Raw genomic sequence first — 11,838 nt, 5'->3', positions numbered from 1 at the left:
AGTAATAGATGCGTCTGGTTGCACTACAGTGCTCCCTCGGCCCCTCTTACCGCACCTAGTCCACTGCGAAGTTATCGCACACCCATATGGATCCACCTATATCATTTGGAGACAATATAATAATACAATTAGGGTAAAACTATATGAATAATAACTGAGGAGTGTGCGCATGCTATGCCTGCTGAGAGCACGTTGGACCGGTTTGTGCTCTCGGGTGGGTTGGATGGGGCCTCCGATTTTGATGTTCCGTGTTGGTGTGAGGTTAGGGCAGGCGGCCACAATCATGTGCACCCTCTTCATCATTTGATAGGTGTAGCGACTGCTGTTGCCAAAGAAGGTTGCTTCAGACTTGTTGATGTATTTGTTTGTAAGGTCTTGTCAAATAATTAATAAAATGGTTGTATGCATCGCCCTGATGCACCCTGTTCATCATTTGATAGGTGTAGCGACTACTGTTACCAAAGAGGGTTGCTTGAGACTTGTTGATATATTTGTTCGTAAAGTCTTGGAAAATAATTATTAAATGGTTGTATAATCGTCATGATGCAGAGGCCAGGGGTCATCCTCCTTTTCGAAAAAGAAACTAAGGAATAATGCAAGAATAACTTAAAAAGAGACAAATGTTGTCCAAACGTCGCAAACTCGCAATGGGAAAGCGGTGTCAAGTGGCTACGGGAGGAAATAGGAGAACCGAGCTACCTTGTGAAGGTCGAGCTCAGTTCGGACATACCTAGGGCTGAACTATTGTGTGTTTGGCCAGGATCTAGCGGCAGAGAGGAACTACGACAAATTCTATATTGCTAAAGATTGTAACGATGCTATTTGATGAATGAAATCCTCTTTACCGGTAAAAAAATGTAGCTGGCAATTCAAAAGATTATCTGCAACTTTTCCAACAATACGATGTACACTAATGAACTTGGACGGTCTATAGGCCTTTTAGCATATGCCTTAGCAATATTGGTTTGTTTTTAATCAAAATATACAATACCTAAAGTAGACAGCTCAGCAACCACTACAAAATGGTCCCACAAATGATTCAAAAAATCCCGGAAATGCCCCTCTAAAACCCTCTATAAATAGCACGGCTCTTCATTTCTTCCCTCCCTTTTCCCCCTTCTCCTTCCTAAATCACTGAATTACCACTCTACCCTTATCATGCCGTCCTCAAGTTCCGCTTCCGTTCAAGCCTTCGCGCCACAAAACCACGGGTTCGGAACGAACACGGAGCCAATTCCGATCGAAGATGCGGCAGCGGCCTCGCCGCCGGTGACGGATGCCTTTGTGGTCGGCGTCGACACCGCGGACGACGTCGACGGCCGGAGGCTCAGGCGGAAGATCTCCAACCGGGAGTCGGCGCGCCGGTCGCGCGCGCGCAAGCAGCGGCACCTCGACGACCTCCGCGCCCTGGCCGCAAGCCTGCGGGGCGGCCGCCGCGAGCTCGCGGCGCGCGTGCACGCCGCCCGAAGCCGCGTCACTATCGTCCTCCACGCCAACGACGAGCTCCGCGCGGAGGCCGCCGCCCTGAGCCGCCGCCTCGAGGTGGCGGCTCATCGCGCGCTCGCCCTGAACCAGCTGTACGCCGCGGCCGCCGGTCTCGGAGCCGGGACGTTCGAGCAGGCCGCTGCCTCGCTGATCGCCTGGAGCTGATAGGCGCCGTGCGTGCATGCATCATGCACGTGCACGGGTAGGGTCTACGTACTTTCTCTGGTAAACGGTAAAGAGAAGGCACGACGTACCGTGGGATAGCTAGCTAGCTTCATCAGTCCTGAAGTGAATGTCAAAGAAAAAAGCTTTCAGTCCTGAAGTCTTGTGATTGGGTAGATATATCAGTCACCAAGTAAAAGAACGGGACATAATGGCACGATTAATTCGTGACCGTTAAAGGCACAAAAAAAAGTTGGAATGTAATTTTACTAAACCAACATCTAAACCTTGTGTTCGTCGACTGGTTCCCCCTGTCCTGCCGGCTCCATATATATTTTCTCTTCTGAATTCTTGGTTATGCATTGCACGACCGAGTACGTACGTAGCACCATTCAGTGGTTCTGACATGAGCACTGGTATATCTCGCCTCAACTACAAACGCATAAATAGTGGTCTAAATTGATTATGGTGAGACGGATCTTGGCCGTTAATATTAGTGGAGGCGATCGACGATCTGTCGAGTCCCATGATTGGCCGTGTACGTGGTACTACGTCCTTGTTTAATTAGTGGTGGGGAGACAGGCCAGATGCTCTCTGCTTGCTTTCCAGGTTAGTTCAGCAGAGAGTAATGTAATGTAATGCGGCCCCTAGCTAAGCAAAAGCTGTCTGCTTTGGGCGTTAATATCGTTTTCGGGTGGGATTAGATTTGTATTTTGTGCGGGTGTCATGTCGCGCTCGCCACGTCGAAAGCGGGGAGCGGGGCGCTGCACGTCTCCGAATTCGTGGTTTAGATTCGGTAACGATCCTTTTCCGGTGATCGCATCCGATTATGCTTTGCGTTGCATACCTTAATCTCTCACCTCATCGCAAAGAAAGCAAAAAAAAGAGGAGAGAAGCCAACGTAATCTCGGCCTGGTGCATCGTTTTTTAGCTGAAGCGTAGCTAAGATGGTTAGGTTCCTCGTGATGGAACCAACCCATCAGGGTTCAAGTACTAGACTTTGTATTGGAGGTCGCATTTGTCTGAATTTATCTCAGTCATTTGGCGGCCTATCGACTACGAAGGCATCTGTAGCAACTTTGTCAATCTGAAGATGATATATCGGCTTAGTCTCTCGGAAGTGCTTATAAGATTAGGGTGTGTATGCATGCGTTCATACGGGTCAGTGTATGTGCATATCTTTGAGCGTATGCGGGTCTTTCTTAAAAAAAAATCTTACACATTATCAGTGGGATTGGCCCAACTAACCAGCTCAATTTATTTTCTGGGCTATTGGCCCAACTGACCAGCTAAGATTATGTTTTGGGCTATTGGCCCAACCTCACTTTGGATCCTTTTTTCTCGAAACACTTTGGATCCTTTCATTGCCTCAAAGAAAAAACTTTGATCCTTTCAGGCACAACTTCTCATTTCCCTCCAAGAGAGAGAGAGAGAGAGAGAGGGAGAAGGCACAAGCTCTCATGAACTCACTGCGAGCCTGCAAAAAAGTCACTGCTCCAACAACACCTTGTCCAAAAATTCAATTTTCTGATTTCTCGGTTTGGTGCGTACTGTGCGTCTGTGTGTGGTGAGTTGCTCTGTCACCTTGGCCTGCGCCTGGTGTGCCAAGCGCGGCAGTGGGCGTGGCCGTGGCTGGCAGGCAGGAGCAAAATGCAGCTCCACCTGGTGCGCAGTGCAGACAATCACGTTTCACAAGCTGGTGCAACTGCAGGCACGCAACATGGTCTGATCTGATCTCTCGGTTTCAGCGCGGAGATGTACCGCGTACGGGCGGGCATGGCGAGGTCGAAATGATGGGGCGGCAAGGAAAGAAACTACCCCACGTAGTAGCTAGCTAGCTAGCTAGCTGGGTCTTCTCCGGCCGGCCACGCGCTGGGGTCGGTACGGCGGCGAGCAGCCGATCGGCCCAGCTCCGGTCAACTCAGCGGCCGTCTCCGTCGTGAACCATCAGATCATTACCATCTTGGGAGAGATGTACAGTAGCATACCATTCCTTCCGGGTCTTCCCCCTCACCCAGCACGTACTACGGCCCTCACGCTTGCACAGTAGGCCTACGCTTCTGCTCGCGGTAAAATAACTCCCTTCGTTGCGTCTGTAATAGTACTACTAGATTCAGATTGAACCGTGACTCTACCTGCACCACTCATCAGATAATTATAGGTTAATGGGCAACTGATGCTGGTCAACGCTTGAGTGACCGCCGGCAACGGCGCTGCCGCAGCCTGCTCAAACATGCTCGCATTTTCAAATTTTCACATAAATGGAATGTCAGGCAGGCAGTCACTGTCTGAAAGTTGCAGGTTTTTGAAAAATGATAGTACTAGGACTAGCACAGGGCGACTGGTGCAAACATGAGCCGCTCCTGTGTTTGATCCTGTCGCGTTGAGCTGTGCGTCCATCACTCCTTGGAACTTTCAGCTGCCTGCCCTGCCTACTGGTAATAAATTTGTAGTGGTGGTAGCAACAGAAAGGGCCCCCGGCTCCCCAATGAGGAGGAGGGGAGGACTCACAGGCTTCATGGCCATGGCTTCGGTCTGTGTACCACAAAAGTTAACCAGAGGGTCGTAGTAGGGCCGGCGCCCAGCAGTGGCATCATTCATTCGCAAGCCAATGGAGCGGCCATGGAGATGGAGCCCTGTGATGTGCATCCAGTAGTGGTGGGAGCAGCTCTTGCGCCGGTTGCTGTTGACTGATGAGAGATTTGGGGGCCTCCACCTCCATTGGCAGTGATACGACTGCGACACTGCTGCCTTTGGACGTGTAAACTTCAGATCAGGAGTGTAAACTTGAGGGAAGGCTGGGTGAAAGAGTGTAAACTTGCAAGCAGTGCACGCGCTGGCTCGGCTTTGAATCTTCTCCTTGGGAAGCATCAGGGCAAAACTTGCAGTGCACGGGCACGCACGCGCCTGCAACCCGGCCCCGGCAGTGTTCTCCTGGAGTTTTATAGGCTCCATTTACCGATGCCTGCTCTGCGCCGCGCACATCTGCCGCGTCTCTCAGGTGCCATCCAATCCAACAAAGTTAGACTCCACCCCTCACTAAGCAAGTACAATAGAGCTGAGTCAGCGGGCTATAAGAAATAAATTAGTATATTTCTGCTTAGTTGGAGGAAAGAGAATAGGAGAAAGAAGGTAAGCGGGCTCTTCGTGAAGAGCCAGCTCTAGCACGTGCTCCTAGTCACTTTGTGAGAATGAAAGATGGGCCACATAATAAAAAAGTACTCCCTCCGTCCCATAATATAAGATCGTTTTTTACACTACACTACTAGTGTAGTGTAAAAAACGATCTTATATTATGGGACGGAGGGAGTAGTACACTATTTTGATTTACTATTGTACATGTTGACTATAAGATGGGTTGTAAATGACATGGCACTGGCTTATAGCCAGCAGCTGGCTATACTATTAACCATGCTCTAAGGCCAACTGCGCGCGACCCCAAACGGACGTCCGGATTGGTTTGTTTTCGTCCGTTTGGGGTGGCAATGGGTTCACCCATGTCCGTTTGGGGCCTTTGGGTTGTCGGTGCGCCCAACGCGCGGCCGCATCTCAAATCATGTCCGGAGTGGACGTGATTAAAAAACACAAAAACTAAAATAAAATGCTGAACAAATTAAATAAACGCAAACATGAAAACATAAAACATAAATTAACCATCACGGCCACAAAACGGCCCAGTTCCACGGTTCACATAACATAATTAATATAAAAAACAAAATAAAACCGCCGCCCATGCGCTCCTGCCGTGCCCGTCGATGCCATGGCCGTCGCCGTCTTCTCAGTGGCCGCCTTGTCGTCGTCGTCGCTGACGTGGTTGACGTAGTCCGGCGGCGTCCAGAGGTGGGACGGCGGTGCGTGGTACACGGGGGCGGGCTAGAAGGCGGGAGGTGCCTGCACCACCTCCTCCCGTGGCGACGCCTCCCGCTCCGGTGACCGCGGTGGCGTGGGGCACCAGTTCACGCCCCCACGGCGCTGGCCATCTCCGGAGCCGTGCACGACCAGCTCCACTGCTGGCCCACCAGGCCCGGGTGGAACGCGGCCACGGGCTCCTCCTCCATCACCTCCTCCGTCCTCAGCATCTCCAGCTCGGGGATGGCGACGTCGCCGGCCACAGAAAGGGCCATCATCTCCTCGAAGCCCTCCCATTGGCGCTCATCGTGCGTCTTCATGGAGTCCTCCATGACACGCTGCATGAGCCGGGCCTCCTCCTCCGCCGTCATGCGAGGAGGTGGTGGTGGCGACGGAGATGGTGAAGGCGACGGCGTGGGCGTGAGGCCGCGCACCCGCGTACGCCCGCGCACCTGGGGAGCAGCCACTCGGCGCTCTGGACGTGGCCGCCGCGGCCCCGACGAGGTTCCGGTGAAGAAAGAGGCGCGCCGCGTATCGTGCTCGTCCCGGAACCACGTGTCCCACAGGTCGGAGTCAGGGGCGTACCTGGGGTCGTAGTACAGGTCGTCCGGCAGGAGGCGGCGGCAGCGCTCGATCTCCTTGCGCCGCGCACGGCCGCTCAACGGGACCGACGGGATCGGCACCCGGTTGGCGGAGAGATGCCAGTTAGTGGGGAGGTGCACGTCACTCCAGGGGAGCGACGTCCTTGTCTCCCAATAACGACGGCATACATCCGCGTGGATGTAGTGCCGGTCGCGCTCGCCATCGGCCGTGGGGGCGATGGAGAATGTGGGCGGCACGGGGGTCTGACGCGGTGGTGATGCGGGCTCCTCTTTGACGCCGTGGCGGCGGCGGCCCGAGGACGAGCCAGCCTCAGAAGCGTGCTTCCCCTTGCGGCCGGTGTTCCAGAACCCCATGGCTGCGAGGCGGCCGGCCGGCGAGATCGTGGACGGGGAGAGGGAGAGCTAGGGTTTGCGCCGCGTCGGGTTTCAAGGAGGCGGCACGGGCTGGAGTGGGGAGGGTGGACGACGACCGGTCCACGGCTTCCCATTTAAGAAGGACGGCGGCCGTTCGCCTGGGCGGATGACAGGTGGGGCCGATCACGCGTGCGCATTAATGTCGGGCGGTGGCAGGTAGGTGGCCGCCTGCCAAGCGGCCCCGACGCGGACGAGCGACGCGTCCGTTTGCTGTCCGCCGCGACCCAAACCCAACGCATGTTTGCGCTCGAAATGGGTCGGCCCGGATACAAAACGGACCAGATGGGTCCAGGCCATCACGCGCTGGGCCATCTGGTTTGTCCATTTTGCCCCAAACGGACGGGGCCGGACGAGATGGGGTCGCGCGCTGGAGTTGGCCTAAGGTCCTTCCCAATACTCCATCATGGACAGTGCAACATAAAAATGACATGGCACAACAATTAAGGAGAGAGAGCACTTTGGTGACCCCAGGAAGACCAATGCCAAGCGCGTGGACCTAGGCAAACCACTTAAATGAAACAACTTGACCAATGCATGAAAGTTTTTTTTGCGGGGATGCATGAAAGATTTTAGGTGCTAACTCATTAAATAAAGTGAGCTTAGCAAAAACAAGTTAAGCACCTATGCTTTGGGGAGTTAAGTTGCTAAGCTATTTAATGCACTTAGCACCTCATCTAAGCACCTTTGCATTGGAAGAGGCCTAACCGTAGTGTTTCCCTGCTATCGGCGGTGGCGGTGATACAACTGCGAGACTCGTTTACTGGTCTATGATGACCCAAAAGTATAGGGGATCAATTGTAGCTCTTTTCGATAAGTAAGAGTGTAGAACCCAACGAGGAGCAGAAGGAAATGAAAAGTAGTTTTCAGTAAGGTAATGTCTGCAAGTGCTGAAATTGTAAGTAGCGGGTAGTTTGATAGCAAGATAATTTGTGACGAGCAAGTAACGATAATAGTAACAAATGTGCAGCAAGGTAGCCCAATCCTTTTGAGGCAAAGGACAGGCCAAAATGGTCTCTTATGATAATAAAAGCGTTCTTGAGGGTACACGGGAATTTCATCTAGTCGCTTTCATCATGTTGGTTCGATTTGTGTTTGCTACTTTGATAATTTGACATGTGGGTGGACCGGTGCTTAGGTGCTGTTCTTACATGAACAAACCTCCTACTTATGATTAACCCTTCCGCAAGCATCCGCAACTACAAGAAAAAGTATTAAGAATAAATTCTAACCATAGCATTAAACTTTTGGATCCAATCGGTCCCTTACGGAATAGCGCATAAACTGGGGTTTAAACTTCTGTCACTCTCGCAACCCATCATCTAATTGCTACTCCACAATGCATTCCCTTAGGCCCAAATATGGTGAAGTGTCATGTAGTCGACGTTCACATAACACCACTAAGGGAATCACAACATACATACTATCAAAATATCGAACACATATCAAGTTCACATGATTACTTGCAACATGATTTCTCCCGTGACCTCAAGAACAAAAGTAGCTACTCACAAATGATAAACATGTTCATGATCAGAGGGTTATTAAATAGCATAATGGATCTGAACATATAACCTTCCACCAAATAAACCATATAGTAATCAAGTACAAGATGTAATCAACACTACTATTCACCCACAAGCACCAATCTATAGTTTCGGTAACAAGATTGAACACAAGAGATGAGCTAGGGTTTGAGATGAGATGGTGCTGTTGAAGATGTTGATGGAGATTGCCCTCCCCAAGATGGGAGAGTTGTTGGCGATGATTTCCCCCTCCGGGAGGGAAGTTCCCCCGACGGAATCGCTCCGCCGGAGGGCAAAAGTGCTCCTGCCCAAGTTCCGCCTCGAGACGGCGGCGCTCCGTCCCTAAAGCCTTCTCCTTATTTTTTGTAGGTAAAAATGACTTATCTACCAGAAGATGGGCACTGGAGGTGGGCCGAGGAGGCCACAACCTTCAGGGCGCGCCTGGGATGCCTGGCGCGCCCATGTGGGTTGTGCCCACCTGGTGGCCCCCCTCTGGTGGTTATTTTCTCCAGTAATTCTTATATATTCCATAAAAAGTCCCCGTCAAGTTTCAGCTTGGTTGGAGTTGTGCAGAATAGGTGGCCTGACGTAGCTTTTCCAAGTCCAGATTTCCAGCTGTCGGAATTCTCCCTCTTGGTGTGTCCTTGCAAATTATGAGAGTAAAGGCATTAGAATTACTCCAAAAAGCATTATTATGAATAAAAACATTATAAATAACAGTAAGAAAACATGATGCAAAATGGACGTGTCAACTCCCCCAAGCTTAGACCTCGCTTGTCCTCAAGAGAAAACCGAAATAGAAAAACATGTCCACATGCTTTGAGAGAGAGGTGACGATAAAAACAAACTACGGACATAGAAACATCATGTTGATTATTATAACAACAACAAGATTAAACATAGGACTTTTATCATACACTTCTCATGAATAAGTAACAGTTCATCACATAATCGAAGTATAAAGCAAAAACTCTATTAGAAACCAACAAATTATGTTCTCAGTCAACTTTGCAACTACAATTCATCATCTTTTCAGGAAGGGTCACGTGTCGAAGCCTTTAGGCAAGTCCACATACTCAACCATCATATAGTCTTCTATGATTGCTAACACTCACCTCGTACCCATGAGCAAAACGTTTCAACCGGACACATAGAAAGATAGGGGCTTATAGTTTCGCCTCCCAACATACTCACCTCAAGGGTGATGTCAACAATAATATTCATGCTATCTATACTCAACTGGACATATGTGCCTAGATCTTTCCTCACCACATGATGCTTGCCAAAGGAGAAAAATAGAAAGGAATAGAAGGAAAACTTTGACTCTTTGCATAAAAGTAAATACATAAAACTAAAAGATATGCCCTTCGGAGAGGGAAGCATAGGTTGCCATGCGCTTATTTGTTTGTGTGCTCAATCCCTTAGTGCAAGAGAACGTCACGTTGTATTGCCCCTTAAGATACCTTTATTATGCAGTCTGTCACTTTTATTCTTTGTCATCCAAGTTCGTATAAGGCTCAATTTTCTCTTACACTAAATGATCTCACATTTTTAGAAGCAATTTTTATTACCTTTTTGCACCGATGACAACTTACTTGAGGGATCTTGCTCAATCCCTAGGTAGGTATGGTGGACACTTGAAAAAGATTTGGGTTTAAGGGTTTTTGGATGCACAATTAGTATCTCTACTTAGTGTGGAATTTTTGCCTAGCAAAGATAGGGGCAAACACCACATGTTGAAGGATCTATGACAATATGACTTCTATGTGAATATAAACAAACATAAACCATTAAGTTATCTTCCTTGTCCAATGTCAACAATTTTGGCATATAATATTTAATGAGGGCTCACAATCACAAAAGATTTCCAGAATAGTATATTTATATGTGAATATTCTCTTCCCTTATTAATTCTTTCATGAGTTGCATCATTGACTAATGCTATGTTTGTCAATCCCTAATAAAATTTCCTACTTATACTTTTCCTTATGTGGTGCCATCACCTACCATAGGATTAGTATATGATCTTATTGATTTATTTCCTTTCTTTTATTTATTTCCTTTCTCTTTTTCTTTCTTATTTCTTTTATTTATTTGCAACATGAAAGTAAATAAAGCAAAAACTCAAACTAAACTTTATTATATAACTTCCACACAATTACAAGGATAGATCACTAAGCAAAATCTCAAATAAGAAAGGATCGAACTAACTTTATTTCATCTAAAGCAAAAAGATCGAACTAAAATGATAGCACAATTTCTAGTATCTTTACTATTAAAGAGGAGTTGGTAGTGTCACCTCCACCTCCTCCCCACGCCCCGTTTCCTTTGGTTTTTTGGTAATCTCAACAGATAGTGCACAAAATAAAAAACAACATAAATAGAGTAACTTGAAATAATCAAAACAAAATTGGTTCTTCCCAAAAACATGTCATGCATTAACTCAATCAAATTAAAATAATCAATTCTTACCAAATTCTCAAATCAATATGAACTTTGTTTGCCTTCCCCTACCCATGCCCAAATCAACTGAAATCTTACCAAATCCTCAACTAAATCAAAACTTTCTCTGTCTTCCCCTACCCGTACTCAAATTAAATTAAATCTTATCATAATCTAGAATATGGTGACCGTAGGGTATACATCGGACATGATTGATGTTGGACCACTAGAATATTTATGCACCTCCTGTAGCCCACGGGAAAATAGGCAGTACATATCGAATCAATCTTGTCATCGGTGCCACCGTTCCTTCTATCACTCTAGCCCCTCACCTCATGTATTTTTTTGGGTACTAAATGACCCTTTTAGAAAGTAAATCCCTTCAATGACCCCTCAAAAAATTATTTCTACATCTGGCCCCAGGAGTCATGCCAAGCCGTTTGGAATGATTCATACACACAATGAAACCAAATCGTTTTGCTACATTACATGTACGAGCCACACCAAATGGTTTGGAGTGGCTTCCAGGCCGAAGGCGCCAAACCGTTTGGAGCAAATCATACACGCGACAAGTGTATGAGTCGCTCCAAATAGTTTGGCGGGACTACCAGGGACCTATTTTAAAATAAGATTTAGGAGAGGCCCCTAACACAATTAAGACATTAGGTTTGGGAAAGGATCCTTTAGTGTAACAACAATCCTACATCTACGAAGCGTTACAGAACTTTTTACGTAAGGTTCCTAGAAAACTCTATCGCCCCCCTAATTTTAGGAGGGTGGGGCCCCTTATCCCCCTTCTCCAATCATAGTTATCCATTTGGCAGCCTACGTAAAACACATAGTTTTATCTACGTGGATGTACCATTACTCTTAGTGTAAATAAGTGTAACTCTAACATGGATTAACAAAATGGACCTCATTAAATGTCAACGGACATGTCCGGACGTGTCCACGGACAACGATAAGGGCGCATGTCATCTGACCGTAGGCACCAAATGTACGCTTCCAGTTTTTTTTACTATACCCGTAGTACTAAGAAAATCATAAATTGCACAATCATAAGCAATTGAAAGATAAATATTTCAATGGAAAAATAATTCAAACAAAAATTACAATCCAAAATAGAATATTTCAAGTTTGAATTCAATTTAGTGGGGCACATGTTCTAATTGTCCCATATGAAACTCCCAAAGATGCCCAACAAGATCATTCTGGAACTACCCATGAGTTTCTCGATTGCGAATCTGATCATTTGGAGAAAATTCTCAAATGTTGCCGGATCCTACTTTTGAAGCTGGATAGGATCACCCGCGTTTTGAAAATCTAGACCGTGGCAAACTTCCGCACCCTCATCCTTCACC

General features: G+C 47.8%; 1 protein-coding gene across 1 annotated transcript; it reads left to right on the top strand.

Moving 5' to 3' along the window:
• The first annotated feature begins 929 nt into the window (after positions 1 to 929).
• On the top strand, positions 930 to 2,083 carry LOC109737577 (uncharacterized). Its single transcript, XM_020296704.3, has one exon. It carries the CDS (start codon positions 1,159 to 1,161, stop codon positions 1,648 to 1,650), a length of 492 nt encoding a protein of 163 aa, XP_020152293.1. The 5' UTR covers positions 930 to 1,158; the 3' UTR covers positions 1,651 to 2,083.
• The last annotated feature ends 9,755 nt before the right edge of the window (positions 2,084 to 11,838 follow it).

This window comes from Aegilops tauschii, chromosome 4, assembly GCF_002575655.3.
Source record: "Aegilops tauschii subsp. strangulata cultivar AL8/78 chromosome 4, Aet v6.0, whole genome shotgun sequence".
Lineage (NCBI taxonomy): Eukaryota > Viridiplantae > Streptophyta > Magnoliopsida > Poales > Poaceae > Aegilops > Aegilops tauschii.
This window is presented reverse-complemented; position numbering and strand designations above follow the sequence as displayed.

Coding starts and splice junctions, on each gene's coding strand:
- LOC109737577 (XM_020296704.3), top strand. CDS start 1,159: ATGCCGTCCTCAAGTTCCGCTTCCGTTCAAGCCTTCGCGCCACAAAAC.